We start from the raw sequence: 19153 nt of genomic DNA, 5'->3' as shown, positions 1-19153 counted from the left end.
GCTGGTGTATGATGAGAGAGACAAATCCTTGGCAGCCTACCCACCCCATCTCCCCACAGAATGAAGCCAATTTATGTCGCCACTGTGGACTCACAGTCATTGTCGGCTGAAAAAATGATGGGGATTGAACCAGAACCATAGAGCTCATCCTGCATTCAAAGCGAATGCCTTAACCACAGAGCTACTGGCAATTGACAGCCATCAGTTGCTGTCCAGCAATGTTCATGAAGAGTAATATTAACTTTTTTTTGAGGGTTTTCAACTAATGATTTGTAGGGGGGTTGATCCAATATTTTTCTCATGGTTTAATGTGGACATTTTACCAGATTCTTCTGTATAACTTGAAGTAACACATCACATAATAGAGCATGGCAGGGGCACCAGTTTGAAAAGAGGAGTATTGTGCAAAACATCTCACAAAACATGCCCAGTCTACAGTTCTGACTGGCCTTAATTGCCACGTTTGGGAAAGTGGTTGTGGAGTTTTCACAGTTTTTTGAAAGCCATGAAAGTCAATTACATGAGTATATGGGAAAATGTAGTGAAGGGAAAACTCAAGAGCCCAGCAATAAATGATAGAAGGATGTCCCCCTTCAAGCCATCATTATAGAAAAAACCCAGATGACTATGAATATTTCATCCTAATTGGGTGGGAATTGGGGTACAGAAGCCAGTGCCTGACTATAAATAAATGGCTTCTTTGTGAGTTGGCTTCGGCCGGTTATAAAATGAGTGCATTGTCGCTGTCACCTTTTTACAATAATTTTGGTGCTGCAGCCTATCAACTGGCTTTCAATATTCATCACCCAATACAGTAGTTCAAAATACTGAATTACACTTAAAACAGAAAGTGTTTTTGGACCTAATTAGATTTATACTCCTAATTTACCTCCAGTCACTTCACTGTGTTTGTTGAGGGCAACCGAGACAGAAATAAATTCCCTAAAACTGAAAGACAGGGTTAACACAGGGGGACCTGTCACATGCCAGCAGATGTACAGATGAAGGGAAAAATCATTTTAATTACAAAATGTTTACTATTCACAATAAGGTTTTTTTCCTGCCTACAAGGAAAAAGGGAAGCCTGGTAAGACATGTAAAGGCTGTGGAAAATTTATTAAAAGCTTTTTTTTTTTAAGGGGGGAATGAATATTCTTCATCATAAAGCAGAAATACTGCACTGTGTCTGAGCCAATTTAGTTAAATTAATTGAACTGAGCTCGGATATATTACTAATATGGCACCTGGGATGTTTGAATTGTTGATGTCGTTGCATGACCTTGAGTGTTCCTTCTACTTGAGTGATAAATCACCCCTATAAAGTGAAGAAATTATTTGTTTTGTCAAGCATAAATACCATTTATTGGCAACAATATTTGAGTGTGATGTGTGAGGTTTACAAAGCTCCAGTTTGGTGCTTTATTGGGATGTTTAGAGGCTGTGTTAAATTGACTTACTGTATCCAGTTGCATAGTTAGAGGGTTTATGTGGAGCAATGGGCGTAAATATCAGGATCTCCTCAAGAGAGGGTCTAGTTTCTTGGTCACTGTGAGGGACTGTAATTAGAATGCATTATGCTGTGAAACTCCAAGGCACGGCCGTGTAGATTTGGTCTCATTGCTCCCCCTGTGCAAAGTCAGCCCAGAATCAAGCCAATTAAAATCAATGTGACTCAAACAGCTCAGGAAATTGTATTGCAGAGAGAAAACCAAGATATTATTGGAAAGTTGTCTTTATAAGTTGTTTTTTCCCCCATCCTGAAAATGTTTTGGTGGAAAACAATAATGAATGATAAGAAATGAGTTAGAATGACCCAGTTTGTTTGTATGTAGGCTCACATACTTTATAGAAGAGTAGTATTCTAAGCAGCCTTTTTATGATTACTTTATTTTATCATTTATTATGATATTGTGAGGTGATAGTAAGTGATCTAAAAAGTGATCTGGTACGAGAGAAAGGTACGAGAGAAAAAGAGGCCCACATCAGGTAGGCGATAGAGAAATGGAGCTAGTAAATTGATCCAAAGTGCCATTGATCTTTGCACTTGCCAACAGGGGTCACGTTGCAAATGAGAAATTCAGCTTTCGAAATTCATGTCAGAATGACAGAAAACAAAATCGATGCATCTGATGTGTGGAACACATTCCAGCAAATACGATTAGCAACATGGCATTGCCTATTTGGTTTGTCATTTATTTTTATTATTAGGCTAGGATACAAATGTGTCTGAGCTATGTCAGTACTCAATAAATGTGAATGTGTTACCACCTTTTAACAGTTGAACCATACATTCACCGTGGAGACTAATTTTACCAACAAAGGGGTTCTTAATCACATATGGATTCTGAAAAAATGGGCATACACTGGGTATTATCGACTGAATCACCTCTCTAGATGTAATTATATAGGAACCTGGGCTGTTTACTTGAGAGTGATAATTCAGATCCTAGTTCTTGTCCATGTGATGGTAGAGTCAGATCTGGATCAGAAATTTTGCTTAATATAATGGGATTGATCAGTGCTGAAGTAAAACGTATTAATTTTACAGTTTCTCAATGCATTCTTTGCTTAACAAAACGCTTTATAATATGCCATTTTACAAATATGTCATAAAAGTATCATGCTGAGATAGAATGTTTGTATTTTAGATATTTTATTGTCTTCCCTTTTGCATTGATAATAAACAATGATAAACACTGCAGAGACATAATCTCCAAACACCATAATGATGAAAAACTGCTTGGCATTTTCAGTCATTTTTATTGGACTGGGATTAATCTGACGTTCATAAACTCAGTTTGCCTCAATCTAATGTGTTTTTGTAAGCAAGGGCTCTAGGAAGGATAAGATCTCTCTGTCGAATTCATCAAACAATATTAACGTACAAGACCAAGATCTATTACTGCTGCCACTTAGACTACAGTTGTAGCAAAATGAATTTATAACCACTGCAGTTTACTACAGTTAGCTTGGTGCATTGGAGGAAAATAAATTAGCAACACTCTTACACTGTAGAAGCATTTACATCGTAAGCCATGTAAATGCTTCTACAGTGCTTGTCTTAATATTGCCAGCATGATGTATTTATTTTTAAGTTACTAGAAAATGTTAGACAAGTAGGAGAGCTGAAGCATGATAAAACAATCCCCTCTCTCCTCTGGCACCTCTACTCTTATCTGAATGCCAATTTTAAAACATAGTGCTGGTTTCAGTTCTGAGAACAGCCATAGGGAAAGTGAGAATAATCACTGAGGTTGCCTGTTGATTCAGTATAATATGGCAAATGTTGCACATCTTTAATTCCCCTTGAGGAGATGAGGGCCACATCTATCTGGAATGCATATGGCAGCACAGCTTCGGGGGCCCCATCGACACATCAAAGAAACTCTGGAAACAAGTTTTGTCAAAGAATCAACTGTTTAGTCAGTCCAGTGCTGTTTCAGACGTGTCATGATTAGGAGAGGGAGATGGTGCGCGTCAAGTGAACACCTAATTATTCATACAGAGAAAATCAAGACAAGGATTCCCTGCTGAAGCAACAAAAAATAATTGCTGAACACATGAGGCACATACGTCACTCAGACAACATTGGACAAAAGAAATACTTACAGTGATCTCTATCCTCATTAAGTTATTTGAAATACCAAAGGCTAACCAGTTATGCATTTGCCAGAGAAGGGTCTTCATTAAAAAAAAAACCCTTCATCCAAATTAACCATGGATACCCATGTTTTCTCCGTTACTGAAGTCAAAAAGTCATCCTGTCTTTGCTTAACCTACATTTAAGCTCCTTGAGTTAATTAAAGTGGGCTGTATTGATTTTTAAATTCATACACAAGTTATTAGCATCAGAAAGCCATGACTGCTGCACTAAAAGAAATTAATAGAGCTAACACCACACTCAGTATAACTGCATAGAGTAAAATACACTTTAGGTCATGAAAACAAATAAAATTCTGATATTTCTAGAAGGCACTATGTTATGCTATCTTATGATGGGCAACAATCAGGTGTGCCTGTCCCATACCATATCTGCTTTGAGCCAAACGGTTGATATTTTCATGCATTCTGAAGGTAGTCTTGACATTGGATATATTCCAGCACCATCAGACACCACCTTAATGCTGCCCCAAACCTTTTAACAGTGTGACAGAAAAGTGTTTGGTCTCTTATTTATTTATTGTCCCGTTTTTCCATTTTATCATTTGGAGTGAAATCTGAGGGAACATGAAAACTGACAGACACAGATTATGATACTGCTAATCTACACCATTTGAGTTCATTTTTACCGGGTGGTTTAGCAACATTAAGTTCAGCTGTACCATGTTTCTTGCCTAGTTCTCTGTAGACTCCACACCACCACTCCTGTTAAATAGCACCCTAATTTGGCAAATCAACTTTTACAAGTGGAACTAGTTGGGAACCACAATTCCTAAAAATATGCCTGGTACAACAAAATAGAAGTTATCAAATCAATTGTATGTATCTTTCCATTAGTAACATTTTTCAGAGCAATGCAAAACACATTTCTTTGCTCTACAATTTATTATAGAAAGGGTTCTATCCCTTCTGTCACACCTCTGTCCCAGTTGGCCACTAAGTATCAATTCGGAAAGTGCTTTGAAGGCTCTCGAGTGGCTCAATGGTAAAAGTGCCTGATGTTCATGTGCAAGGCTGAGGCCTATGGCCCAAATTCAAACCCAGTGGTGTCATTAGCTGATGATGATGACTGGGAGCCCATAGAACATGAGCAGAACATGTCTGGCTTTGTTCTGCTGGGGATATATGGGCAGGTGGGTAGTTCAGCCAGGGCCTGTCCATTCAGTATCTCATTAGTGACCCCCCACTGATCAGTTGTGAGCCTGCAGTCTGTCTACTTAAAGCTGTGTATGCAGTGTCCTCCTCTGACTCATGTCTGCACAAGCTTGGCGTGGTGACTGCAGTGTGTGAAGAAGCAGTCACTGGCGTCAGATGGCTTGGAAGAAGGCATGCGTTTTTGTTTGTCTCACCCATCCAGATTGTCAGTGTGGGTTTGTAGCTGCAGGATGGCTTCTGTGATAGAACTGGGCATTCCAAAAATGAAAGAGAGATAAAAAGGGAATATTATTGACCATTGAAAATTTGAAAGAAAAGTAGAAGGAAGTGAATGCCTTGTCCAACGCCAAGGTGTACCTGAGGGGAATGTAAGTGCAGCTGTTGTTGAGGTTGCTAAATTGAGGCAAGTAAAAGCAGAGCATGACAACAAAAGGGGAGAATGGTATCTGAGTAAGATTGGATGGAATCACCAACAGAGGGTACATTCGTCATAATTCGTCAGCCACTGTATTTATCGGAGGATGCATCGTATTGGTTAAGATGGGCAGCATATGGATCTCTAATAAACTCATTGTGCATCGTCATTTCTAAGTTTCATGTGGCAGTCATGACAATGAATAGATCCCAGGTAATGCTGATGAGGTTTAATAGGCTCAATTGGAGCGGTGATGTATCCAGCAGCCCACATACAAACTCACAGCATGTGATTCTGATCTCAGATGATTGAATATGTTCATCATAATCCCCCCATCCCATACAAAACACACACACACACATACACCCTTACACTCTCAGTGTTTTCACTCTAGTGATAACCATACACATATATATATACATATAAATATCTGTTTACCCAAATGTGTCAGATTAATTTGTTGATTCTTGCCATCACAGAAAGCTTTATTGCGCAATGAAAAACCATGGGCCATTGAATGATTACTTTACAATGCATTTGCCTGTACTTTTAAAATTCTCTGTATGTACTCTGGCGTACTCACACTAGGCCCGGTTGCCTTGTACCGTGCCCGAGCACGATTGCGTCATCACGGTGCGAACTTTTTGTGTTGAAGAAAAGCGCTCTGGCACAGCACAGTGGAGTTAATCATTGTATTTTGTGGTTTTTCGGAGTCGTTTTGGCCGCGGTGACTTTAAGGCCTTAAGGATGGTTATCGATTATGCAACGCAGTGATTTTCAGTTAATCGTGCAGCAAGTATAATACGATTTTTACGGAGGCAGCTGACGTTTCAGTCATTATGCTGTGTTATACTATTTATGCAGCAATAATGTTAGCGAATGTTAACCAGTTAGGGCTACTACTTGTGTGTGCGCTACTGTCATCATTACAACAACAAACATCTTCTATTAGATACTACTTGGATAGTACACTTTTCAATTAATTCGAGAGTATTTACGTTAATAACTGGTCTGGTTCTCAACGTATTGATGAACGTGAATTGTAGTCGGCGAGTAAAGCTCCAAATTCCGCCCCCAATGTCAGCTGCCTCCGTAAAAATCTTCATATACGTGCAGCACGATTAACTGAAAATCAATGCGTTGCTTAATCGATGATAACTGGCTGGGGAGCTAAAGTTAGCTCTCTAGCGATAGATTTGACAAACATAGCTAGTTAGCTAACAGGCTACCTATCTGAACGATTGTTGAAGACTTGCTACTTAAACAGGTTGGCTGCTTCATTTGCGATACTCTGACTAAGCCACTGACAACAGCAATGCTTACATCGCCACGTAAAGTATGGTTAGTTTTTATTTCGCTTGCTAGTAATCAAGCTAATGTGGGGATCCACAGAGTTATTTTAGGTATAGATATACGGAACTAACCAATCAAAGATCATTTTGGAGGTAGCCAGCTTGTTATATTTAAGGAAGTCAGCTATAGCTAATTAAAACATGGTTTAAAGGATTTATTATGATTGGGCGTGTAACTAACAGATATCCAGCTAACTGTTGCTATAACGGATATATTTATTAAATGGGAGAGTCGCATCATTAACGTCATGTTGGAGTTGCGTGCTCGGGCACGGTTAGCGATCACACTGATGCGTACAGTGCCCGTGTCCAACTGAATCGTGCCCGAGCCCGGTACGGAGCGATCACGCTAGTCAGACGAACTCGTCTTTGGCGGTAAAACGTTCTCGGGCACGGTACGGATCGCCTAGTGTGAGTACACTATTCATAACTCATATTCACTTGCTCACCAAAGTGTTGCTTGGTTCTACAGATATTTTTCCAGTATTTGCTTGTATTTCAATAATGATAGTTCAGGCATTTTTTTCAAGACATAAAAATTAACTTATGTTGCCTTTTTCCACAAAGGGGTCTGGTGTGAACTGAACATTGACGAGTGCTCCTCAGACCCATGTCGAAATGGTGGGAAGTGTATCGATGGGCCCAATCAGTACCGCTGCATGTGTTCTCCTGGCTTCATGGGCGTCAGCTGTGAGACCAACATTGACGAATGTGCCTCCAGCCCTTGTCTTCACGGCAGGTACGGAAGCTCTCCAAATCAATAAAGCCATAAAAAAACTGAAAAAACGTCGCGGAAATGTGATAAAATGATTTTAATTACACTTCTCAGCAGCGCAGTTAAGGATGACAGATGCTGCATGTTTTAACTAATGTAATATACTGACAGTTTATGTCAGCTCTCTCTCAATTACCTTCATTGGGAAATGCTTCTTCTCCATGAATGGGGACTAATTAATCTTTAATATAGTTTGCTGAAGATCTTAAGCTGTTCTTTAATTCGATAAACCAATTGGGGGGTGAATCTGGGGGGTAGGGGGCATTGTGGGAGTTTGTGCATGTGTTGTGGGGGCTATATTTAAATTGCTCAACCAAACTAGAATTTATTTATCTAAAATTACATATGTTTACATTTACATTTATTCATTTAGCAGACGCTTTTATCCAAAGCGACTTACATAGGTTACAGTTCTTTACAATGTCATCCATTTATACAGCTGGATATTTACTGAGGCAATTGTGGGTTAAGTACCTTGCCCAAGGGTACAGCTCAGTGTCCCAGCGGGGATCGAACCGGCATATGTGAAATAAAGGATGTAATGGTATGGTTACTCACATCTCTAAAATTCTGCTTTTGCTTTCTTTTTATGTCAATGGGAATCTTGTAATGTTTACACTCTTGGTTATTTTTCTCTTTATCATTTCAGCTGCATTGATGAGGTTGATGGATACTCCTGTCAGTGTGAGCTGGGATGGGCAGACCAAAGATGTGAGACTAATATTAATGTAAGTGTTACCTTTGAAAATGCATATCAGACAGTCGGGCAGTTCACTGAGGACTATTGGTTTATTTGCATCATTACCTGGGACCTGTTTGCATTGGTCAAGCAAAATCAAACCAGCTTTCTTTCAGGGTTTTGTCCAGTCGTGTGGCTAAAAAAGTTTCTCAATGACGTTAAACCTTACTGCCAGATTAGCCTATGACACTATTTATTGAACAGCAGGCATATACATGTTTTAGTACTCCAACAGATTATAGTCAGCCCTCTTTAAACCTATGAAAATCTCAACACATACCTGTCTATGAGAATCAAGTTTGGTAATATAGGCACCCTTGTTAGAACAGAGATGTGGTGTATTCTGGTATGTGTGTCACCCAAACCTTTCATTATCTTTGTTAATTTCTTAATAAATCATTATTATATCATACTACACAATATGAAGCTGAATGTCTTCCGAATGCATTATAGCAAATATAAGTTGCTGTAAAATTAAAAATGGATTGTCCATTGTTGCAGGAACATCAAAATGCACAAGAAAATCTGACTTAGGCTTTTTTGAAAACAGTACAGAATCCTAAAGCTGTATATTCTGACACCATACAGACTGAATTTAAAGCAGCAGCTTTCTCTATTCCTGGGATATTGATAATGAATTGTGATGAGTAGCTTTGTGACTTGGTTACCTTTGTTGCCTTTTTTTCCCACATATGTCCTCATAAGATGGACTCAAAGTGTATCAGCGTGTCCGCTTTGCAGTGATCCATCATTTTACCGGAACTTCAAGATGACATTTTAAAAACGAGTCCGACCTTTCAATCCCAAAACAGAATTAATGGCAAAGAACCCTCAGCAAAAAGCTTTGAAGTCACAGTTCAGCCAAAGGGGGATGAAATGGCTTGACAGTTATTACCCTTTATTCATTATCAGATGTTGTAAAATTACACCTCTCTGAAGTGCTTCGTAGCAGGCTTTCCACCCAAATGGATGATCTGGAATTATAGGTTTTTAAGGGAAATCGTGTGGATGTGTCCACCCATGGCTAAATTGCAAACAAATTCTCAGCACATTGCTCTGCTGATGGAAATGCTTCAGATTGCCTGTTTTTTGTTTTTTTTTTCTTTTTTTGGCTTTATAACTCCACTGCATTGTTCAGCAAGCCATCAGTAAAGGACCACATCGCAGTTCATTCTGAGGGTACTGCTGAGATAGGATCTGACTGCATTTGCTTGGGGTTCATTTTGAATGTGCAGGCATTATTGATTTTTAACTCCTGCAAGCAAGAAGCCTTATAGTGGGATTTATGAAATTATGGAATAAATAGCTGTACAGCAGGTCAACATGAAATAATGATTGAAATAATAATTGTACAATTGTACAATTCAACAAAATAAATGAAGCCATTTAAACTTAAAAAAAAAATCATGGAGGAGTTAAATACCAGCATTGCTCAACTAATTAACCACACAGTTACAGACTTAAAAGTGCCCGTGACAAGCTGGAGAAGAATATCTTTGTTAGGGGTCCCTTGTGCCTGATGGAATGGCACTGATTAATCACTACTCATTTTAATTATATTAACTAATTGAAATATTGAAAGGAAAACAATAAACCTGCACCATAAAATTCTTCTTTAATTGGGAGAATGGAATGAATGTGATGTTATCCTTTGTGCTGGTATTTTAAGGGACTCCTTTGCAGTCCCTAATTGTCAAGGTAATGGGAAACCAATTAATTGTGCCAGTTCATTAGTTAAAGCTTCACTTGAACATTTAATTGCCCCCGTGGTCCTGTACATGCATAACGTGGAGGTGGCCTGCAGTTTAAAGGCTTAGATACTGCGATTATCTTTCTAGTTTTAATTTCTGAGGGAAAAATGATGGGGAGGATGGTCTGTTCAAGGTGACCGAAGAAGCACACCAAGAGAAAAATCTCTCAGACATTGCCATGCCTTGGGTTGGGTTTCATTATTTCAGTTCATGTTTCAGATATTGATCTGCATGTCTTTATCACAACTTTCACCATTCTAACTGACTGATGTGAGGCTAGTAGTGTGGCAGCACAATGCTATGGGAATTGGATGATTCAGTGTTGCAGAGCAGGTTATTGTTGCTCATTTTAGCAGAGGTAGTGACATCTACAGCTTGTTAATAATTTTGTTGTGTGGTGACATTTCTAAGTTCAGAAGCATGAATGAACTGAAAGTCACTGCTGACAAGGTTTGAAAGTGTAAGAGTGTCAGGTGAGAAAGTGATGAATTTATTTTTTCTTTGCCAGTCAGTCAGTATAGACTGAGCACTAGATGAGTCAGTGAAACTGCAGAGCACCTGGGCAATCACCTAATTAAATTGTTTGACTTTTTGTGCCATAGAATCTCAGTTTTACTTTATCGCTGCATTTCACCACAAAGTAAACAGCCATTTCTTACTCAGACATTTTACATCATGCCCATAAAAACACCATATAAATCAAATCACAAATTGCTAGTTTGTGGTGTCACATACACAATTGCGTTAAACAAGATGTGTTGTTACTGCACTGAACTAACAATAACCCTGTGCTTTGAATGTGTAGCTTTACTGGGTGCCTGCAAATAAAACACTGGCGTTTTGTACATAGCAGTGGGATTTATGGTTTTAGAAGACTGCTCATTATAATCCCTAATTGATTTACACCCAGCATAGCTAGTGAGTGGACCCCTGAGAAGAAACATTTGGCTTCTCAGGAGCTCTCCTAGATTTTCCCGTGGGATGGGTAATTAGTCAGTGCTTTGCCTGCTAATGACTCATTCTGCAGGACATCCAGTTCAAATCCTCATATAAATACTAAATATCCCCGAATTAGCCTAACGGGCCTTGGGATAAAAAGGACGCATGGAAGAATGAGGGCCATGTTTTGTCATAACTTTATTTTTTTGGTGGCAGAAATCAGTGAAGATTAAACAAGAGCTTCTGCTGTATCTCTCTTTTTCTGTCACTCTCTCTCTCTCTCTCTCTCTACCTTTGAAGATAGTCTGCAGTCGCCAAACCACACAGAGAACTTTGTATATTATTTATCTATTACATCATTGACTGTCATGCTTCCTCCAATGTTCTAGGAGTGTGAGTCCAGTCCATGTTTTAATGGAGCGTCCTGTGTGGATCTGATAAACAAGTATGCTTGCTTTTGCCTGGATGGATTCACCGGAAAGCATTGTGAAGTGGATGTGGATGTGTGTCTGGAGGCCCCTCAGAATATCTCTCTCTGCTTCAATGGCGGGACTTGCCTGGATGGACTAGGTTCAAACTTCACCTGCAGGTCAGTTCACCGTCTGTGTGCACTGTGTTCTGGTGTGTTTTATTTTGGTAGTGCATAGAATAATGTAAAAACAGGGGAATAATAGGCAAACATAATTGTTTGTGTCTAACTGAAAAATGTGCACACGTACATGCTTATGCGCATGTATTTTTATTTAGTTTCATACCACAGAGAGATACGAGTAAGGATTAGGAAAAACAATATTCAACAATTTTCTGCTGATTCTTCATAAAATGTTTTCATCATTTTCTAATCCTGTTACAACCATATTTTCTTTCCATTCATATCCACAGTATTCAACTGCACTGGATGAAAACAGCTGTACTCCTATATTTATGTGTCCTTAATCTTGTTACAGATGATAAATACAATATATTTGGCATTAGTATTTCAGGCAATTGTTCAAAAGCAGTAATCTCAGTGCTGGCAGATACAGAAATATAGTTAAAGAGGATAATGTGTTTTGTTCTTGTAAGCAGGTTGAAGAATGTAATTGAATTATGGAGGAATTTTCCTGTCAGAGAAGAAAGTATTCTTTTAGTGAATAGGACAGTTGTTATGTAATATACTTATTGATTACCTTTTCTTTCAAGCTAGATTAATATTTTGAATATTTTGTCAGTCTGTCTGTCTCTCTATCTATCACACACATCATATATATATATATATATATATATATATATATATATATATATATATATATATATATACACACATATATATATTAGGATTGGTTTGAGCCATCTGACATTTATAACATTAAGATCTTAGATGCTAGTCTGTTGATTGCACATTCATCACTGGTTTAGATTAGAATCTGAGTATTTTATCATCCCTCACTGATGCTTAATCCCTAGAGCTACATGAGGGGAAGCTGACTGAGCAAGAGAGAGAGAGGTAATATATCCACATGGATAAAATGCAAAGTGTAGGCCTGGTAAAACTGGCTACACCCACTTTATATTTCAAACATGGTTGGCCAATGTATATTCAGCCTATTAACAAGGACTCCAGGATTTGTGTGTTCCCAGTCAAAATAAAGACCAGTGGAACCTCCATGCTGGGCTGGAGCAGTGTCTGTTGACCTGTAATTGATCCAGTGTTGCTGAATGTCAGTGCACTTTAAGAGGACTGTACAACTTGCATTGCTGGTCCCTTCAAGCCACATAGATATATGATATACTATACAATCTGCTCAAGCAAATGCCAGCAGATTAATTGGTTGACTGATGTATTTGACAATTTAAAAATCACATTATACATACATATATCCTTATGCCAATATTCCAGTTCTAAGGTGTGAGAAATAAATTATTGAGGACGACACAATAAAGTATAAAACACTTATTTCCATTGTGGTCATCCAATGCCATAAGTCACTGTGTTAGGTAATTTCCCGTAGAAATGTCAGCAGTTTTGTCCATGTCTGATATTGTTTGAATAAGTAGGATTATGAGAATGGCTTGACAGTCATTTTTTACATACTTATTAACACAGACTGTGCACAGTCCCTTTTGAATGAATTGGAAAATACAAGTATTAGTAATTGTTAACCTTAAAAAAATAGCATTTAGCTGCTGCTATTAGTCTTTTCTAAGTAATCCTCCCCCATTGTGCTTATCCAAGCAGAATTTTGATAAAAAAAGTTATTTGATGGGATTATTTTCCTCTGTGGAAATATGTGCTCTTGTAGGACATGGCGTTTTGCTGTGCTGCAGTATCAGGGAGCATGATGACACTTAAGGCTGTCTCATTTAGTAATGGATAGGAACACACAATTTTCGGTTAGCAGAGAAAAAAAAAATGCAGTCCAATCAATTTTGTATTAAGCCCCATCTTTTGCATGGCATACTGGGATTGCAACAGATAGGCTGGTGATATGTGGCTTTGATAGCCACTCGACTGCCTCAGGGGGAAGCAGAATGGATTGGGTTTAGATGGCTCTTAAATTATCCAACTGGGCAACGGCTCACCGTGTGCCTGCTTAATGTCAGAATGCACCTCGTCTGGGTTTCTGCTTCATATTTCCTGTGAGTGGGTTTTGGAAAACGCAGTGTGGTTACAACATACATCGCTGCTGACTTTTTTGCACGCCTGTTACACACTAAGAAAAGTGAGTAGAATATGCTAATGCTTTCTCATGTTATGAAACAATACATTCTTCTTCCTCACGGGAGATAAATAACATTAATGGTGAAAGTAAAACATTCAATGGGGCTGACCAATTCTGACATCAGTGGCGAAAGTCAAAGACTTTCCTTTGTTTTCTTCTTTTCATAAGAAATTTATACCGCCATTGTTGCCATTGAATATGTTTTCAAATTATGACAGCTTCTGGGAGTAATTGTAAAGTTATGTCAGTTTAGTCCTTTTGTCTGTTTTAAAACCCGTATAGTTATGATCGCTATCATTCTGAACTCAGAAGTATTTGAAAACTTGAAAATTTTGAAAAGGTTTAATTAGAATTATGTACTGTTATTAGTTGTAGGTTGCTATGTTAGTAAGTATCGCAACTGGAATTCTGTAAGTACTAAATGAACAAGGCAGCATCTGGTGTCAGGATTATGATTGTTTGTCCCATGTAACAGAAGTAATGACTCGCATGTCCTTTCTTAGGTAAGTCAAGAATTAAGGCAAGACTTTAACAGCAATGGAATAGGAAGTCTGCACTTGCATGCTTACACACCTGTGGAAATTTGGAAATAACTATTCATATTTTTTCTAAATAGCATAAATTCTAAGTAGTGTACAGGCTTTATTGGTCTTTCTCCCGACTGACCTTGCCGTGGAGAGAAGGTTTCTCCCACTTTCTCTCACTTTCCCCTTTTTCTGACACTGACTGTTCGTCAGTGGCAATCTAACAGCATCCCCTCAATGTTTCAGAGCATCCCCCTTTGAAGCAGTCCTGAGTCTCTCCGCTGTGTCTTCACACAAGCCTCAGTGTCCCTGCGAAAGCAATTACATCACATAATCAATCTCATTTTGCATTTACAGTCAGCGGGAACCGCGGGAGCGGTGTGAGGTTGGAATGGCAAAGTGTGCTTTTAATCAGAGCAGCGTGCACGGCGCAAGGAATATTTAGGCTTCTGTCAGAAGAGAAGAAAGACCTTCACTGTGACTTTCCAAGAAGTTGTAATGTTTTTTTTTTTTCGCAAGCTATTCTTTCACAGCCCCTGGCTTAGTTTTGCCATCTTCAGTGAGTCTCTCCAAGCAATGAATTATTCACTGCACATAATTGGGGAATATGAACATTTTAATGGGTGTAAATAATAAGAAAAGATATGACTGGAGCCTTTCTTTTTACTGAAAGAGCATTGAATATAATTGGTAGAGGAGACTGAGATTATCCCTTGGATGGGAAGGTATTCACAGAGGAAAGAGGGCTGCAATTGGAATGTAAAGAAGATTCCAACAAATAAAACAGATTCCATAATTTATTACTATTTAACTTCTCTCAAACACACGACAATGATTAAAGGACAACCCACCTGATAAGATTGTGGATGATGGAGCATAGTAGTTTGAGTCTGTGTGAAATAATTGTGGTTTTAATTTTTTCTACATTTAAATTAGGGTTTTGTACCGAAAATTGCCAGCTTGTGGTATTTACTGTATATGCTCACATGTCAAATGAAAAATATCTGCACTTCCAAACGGAAAAAAAACACAACAAAGTCAAGCTAGTATGAGATATTGATGACTGTCTAATACCACACCAGCTAAAAGTACATTTTCATACTAGTTTATATTTGCACATTTCATTTTTGGTAATGTCAACTGTAAACATTTGTACCTTGGAATAGTAGATATCTCAAAGCTATGTGAATAGGATTATTGTTGTAAATTACAAATACAGCAGCGTAGCATAATGGTTAGGGAGCCTGCTTTGAAACTCAGCATTTAATCACAGGTCATATGCTTTTGTCATACCCTTGAGCAAAGATATAAAATAAATGATAGCTTCCTGGGAATTAAAACACATACAGCTGTTGATTCCTCGGAATCAGATACCTCTTTTGTAGAGAATGGGAATCACCATCTGTCACTTCAGTACCTGATTGTCCTTTACTTGAAATAATTTTCAAAGCATGCAGTATTGTTTCGTTAAAAAAGATTAAATAAATCATGTTGACAACTATTGACCCATTTTAGGATTAAGCAGGCATGATGAATCACATTATTAGTATAACAGTGATTGATATGACATCATTGGTCTACATGGAGGAGAAATCTGGTGAAAACTAACTCAATCACCTTGGATCAGTGTGCATGTTACACAAATTAATACTGTTTGTGTATGGATGATTTTTTTTTTGTCTTTTTTCTGTCTTCTGACTGTTTTTGATAACCTCAGTTTGCATCAGACACCTTTATGTCCAGAATAAACTTTTTGATGCAATGCCCTTGTCCTTGATGTGCAGAGGTCAGCTCTTTTATTTTTTTTTTCCCTGAGATTTGTTCAGGCATCTTGTCTTGCTTGTAAAGTTTTGCCCCTCTCCTTTCAGCTGTCCCACAGGGTTCTTCGGTGACCACTGCGAACTGGAGATTAATGAATGCTGCTCAGAGCCATGTCTTCATGGTGCCATCTGCCAAGACCTCATAAATGGATACCGCTGTCACTGCAGACCAGGTGAGTCACTCCGAAAAAAGTAGTACGTTAACGGTAGACCAGTTAAGACCACTGCAGGAGAATTCACTACAGGTCAGGAAAGTCAATTATACTAGGTAGTTCTACTGCAAACCAGTGAAGTCCAAAGCGATAATTTCATTGCACAACAAATTACACCAAAGACCAGGCAAGTCATTCACCACAAAGCTCTCGTCCCACAAATGATCCATTTGAAACAGAAGATATAAGGTGTTAATAGACCTTACTACCAGATTTAGCATTATTTGATGTGTGAGTGTCCCAGCTGTGGATAAGTTAGAAGATGACTTAGGGCAAGGTGGAGTGAAATTGAATGTAGCCTAATGTTTGCCAAGTTTGCGTTGATTTCCAAATTTATTTTGTCCCCTGGGAGTCAAACAGTTCCTTAATTGGGGAAAACCTTTTCATGGTCTTGTCAGATGGGCTTTCTCATAAACTAGAGGGGTTTTTATTTTATTGGATCTTTTGACTGCTAACTTGAGACTTCGGATGACAGATGTTGCACAACCCCATTTCCCACACTTTGAACAAGGGGGAAAAAAAGGGAACAGATTGCTTATTTTATTGTTTTATAGGAATTTTACCTCCAAGGGAAACCCAGAGCCAACTTTAGTATAATATGCAATTACAGGATTTGGTCTTGTTCTTATTGAATTAATAATCAATGTACTAAATATAACCACCTTTGTTCTTGATATTTATGGAGAATAATGTATGTGTTTATGAATGAAGCAGGAGTAATATTTAGTTGAATATACAAAACTTATACATTGTGTACCAAACAATTTTGGATTAAATTTGCCTCTTTGGTACATGCTTGATGTTAGTTACATAGTTACATCTGGATGTAATTCATTTACACAGTGGCTCTTTTACAGGGTACCATTTCACATACTCATACATATGGTAATATAGTAACCAGTCAAAGCCTAAATACATTTTTTGTATTTTCACATGTACACTGTATTCACCAATTATTACTCTATTTAGGCCTGCCAGTAGTTGGTTGGGAAGAAATGAAGAGCTTTTCAATAGCGATATGTGCAGTGCAATGGCGAATTTACAGAACAACTTATTTCCTGTAAATTCACTGTGAAGCTGTCCTTCAAAAATTATTTCATAAAGATCAGTCTTGCTGTATGTTACATTTATCAGTGGGATTTTTTTAGGTGTAGTGAAATTGACGTTTATGGACATTTACCAATAAAAATTGAATCCTGGCAAGCCAAATTATATTCCATTTCTGACTTGTAAGTTTTCATTTATTGTAAGTGGATGAGTGTATTACCTAATATTCACCTTGCATACCAAGATAGATATTCATGTACAAGATGTGAAACAATTAATCTAAAAGAAAATGAGTTTCAAACTCTATTCCCTCTAGGTTGATATAAAGAAAGATGTTTTGTAATTCCTAGCGACAGCTAAGCTTTTCTTGTGTTCTGCTGGGAGGTAGGGAACAAAGGCATCCCAGGCACTGCCTGAGCTCAATACAACTATATGAAGTAGGTTTTTTCCCCAATGTCTGAGAAGTATGTGAAAGGAGAACGGCAACAGAAGGGTCTCAGAAATGAATGTAACATTCTTACGTGTTTATGTAGTTTACAGTGTTCAAGGCTGTCCTTCCCTCCCCAGAGAGTAATTTATTCTCAAACACTGACTCAAATAAAAGCCCGTCATAAAGCATAACAACTTGGTGGAGCATAATTAAAATGTATATGTTTCCTTTAACTTTACATAAGTCTTGTATTCAGCCTCATATTTGAGCTTGTGTGAGTGTGAGTGTGAGTGTGTGTGTGTGTGTTTTTATGTGTGTGTATGCATATGTGGGAGCGAGTGACTGAATGCAGGAGTGACTGAGTGAGTGTATGTGTGAGAGTGTGTATGTGTATGTGTGTGAGAGTGGTTGTGTGAAGGAGTCTGTGCGTGCGTGCGTGTGTGTGTGTGTGCGTGCGTGCGTGCGTGCTTGTGTGTGTGTGTGTGTGCGCGTGTGTGTGGGGGAGCGAATGACTGAGTGAGTGCATGTGTGAGTGCTTGCTGTATGCGAGAGGGAGAGAACTGATGCAGGGGAAATACATTGGTATTCACTTCATAGTGTAGGAGGGGCCCTTGCTCAGTGCCGTGCTCTGTTGTTCCTGGCAGGTTGGACAGGCCTTCACTGTGAGGATGACATTAATGAGTGCCTGCCGCAGCCCTGCAGTCAGGGGATGTGCATCCAGAATGATCCAGGCCATGGATACACCTGTTTCTGTCATCCCGGATTTGTGGTGAGACTTGCCTTCTCCTCTTTCTCCCCCTCTCTTCTCATGCCCCTCTTCCTCGTTCTCTCCCCCTCAAGCTGTTCTTCTCCTAACTTTCACCTCCTGATTCCCTTCCTCCTCTACTCTCTCTAGCCTCGTGGAAGCACTGTGTGAAGCAGCACTCTTCTTATTTCTCAGAATGTTGCTGTGCTTTTATGTTATGATTGCGTCTCATCTCCTACCCCTTGCTCTCCCTAGACAGGAAGTCAAGCAGAGGTTTAGTGCCCTCCCCTGCATGGCTGTAGGAAGCATAACACCCTATAATTTATACCCTTATTCACATGTCTGGAGGAAATGAAGAGACACAAGCCTGAAACTGAATGTCCCACAAGTTCCCATGTATTGTAGTTCCCTCCAGTGGAGACAGTATTTATTGATCAAGATAATTTCTTAAACACACATTGAATGGATAAAAACAAATTGTAAATTACAGATTAATACTGAGAATAACAGCAGAGCCTGAAATGTGTCAATTTTGTTTTCTTGTGTAGGGGAAGAAATGCGAACATAATTATGACGACTGTCTGCTGCAACCCTGCCCATATGCCTATGAGTGCGTGGATGGTATCAACAATGTCAGCTGTGTCCCCACAGCCACCAGCAACCACACCTTGCATGCAATGACACCAATCCCCCAGAGCCCCCTCAACCCAACACCAATGCCACAGTCCACAGCACTGCCAGATAAAAGCCTGCAGAACACAGATCAGCCAACAGGTACTGTACCCAGGCATTTCAGTTACAGTTTTAAAATACTTTTTTAAATGTTTGATTGGATCTCAAAAAAAGGAAGTTTGGTTGGAGCAGGAGATTCTTGGTGAATATTTGTT

The 19153-nt window shown here is 38.8% G+C and overlaps 1 protein-coding gene across 1 annotated transcript in view; it reads left to right on the top strand.

Annotated features, from left to right (window-relative positions):
- The window catches only part of eys (eyes shut homolog), a 266508-nt gene that overhangs the window by 105413 nt on the left and 141942 nt on the right, over positions 1-19153 (top strand). Inside the window, exons 25-30 of the mRNA XM_036547241.1 lie at positions 7150-7321; positions 8007-8085; positions 11176-11375; positions 15881-16005; positions 18166-18290; positions 18815-19040. Of these exons, the coding sequence (XP_036403134.1) occupies positions 7150-7321; positions 8007-8085; positions 11176-11375; positions 15881-16005; positions 18166-18290; positions 18815-19040 (927 nt within the window). The remainder of the gene's footprint in view (positions 1-7149; positions 7322-8006; positions 8086-11175; positions 11376-15880; positions 16006-18165; positions 18291-18814; positions 19041-19153) is intronic.

The sequence above is a fragment of the Megalops cyprinoides genome, chromosome 15, assembly GCF_013368585.1.
Source record: "Megalops cyprinoides isolate fMegCyp1 chromosome 15, fMegCyp1.pri, whole genome shotgun sequence".
Classification (NCBI taxonomy): Eukaryota; Metazoa; Chordata; class Actinopteri; order Elopiformes; family Megalopidae; genus Megalops; species Megalops cyprinoides.
Note: the sequence above shows the minus strand (reverse complement) of the source record. Positions and strands in the feature narration are given on the sequence as shown.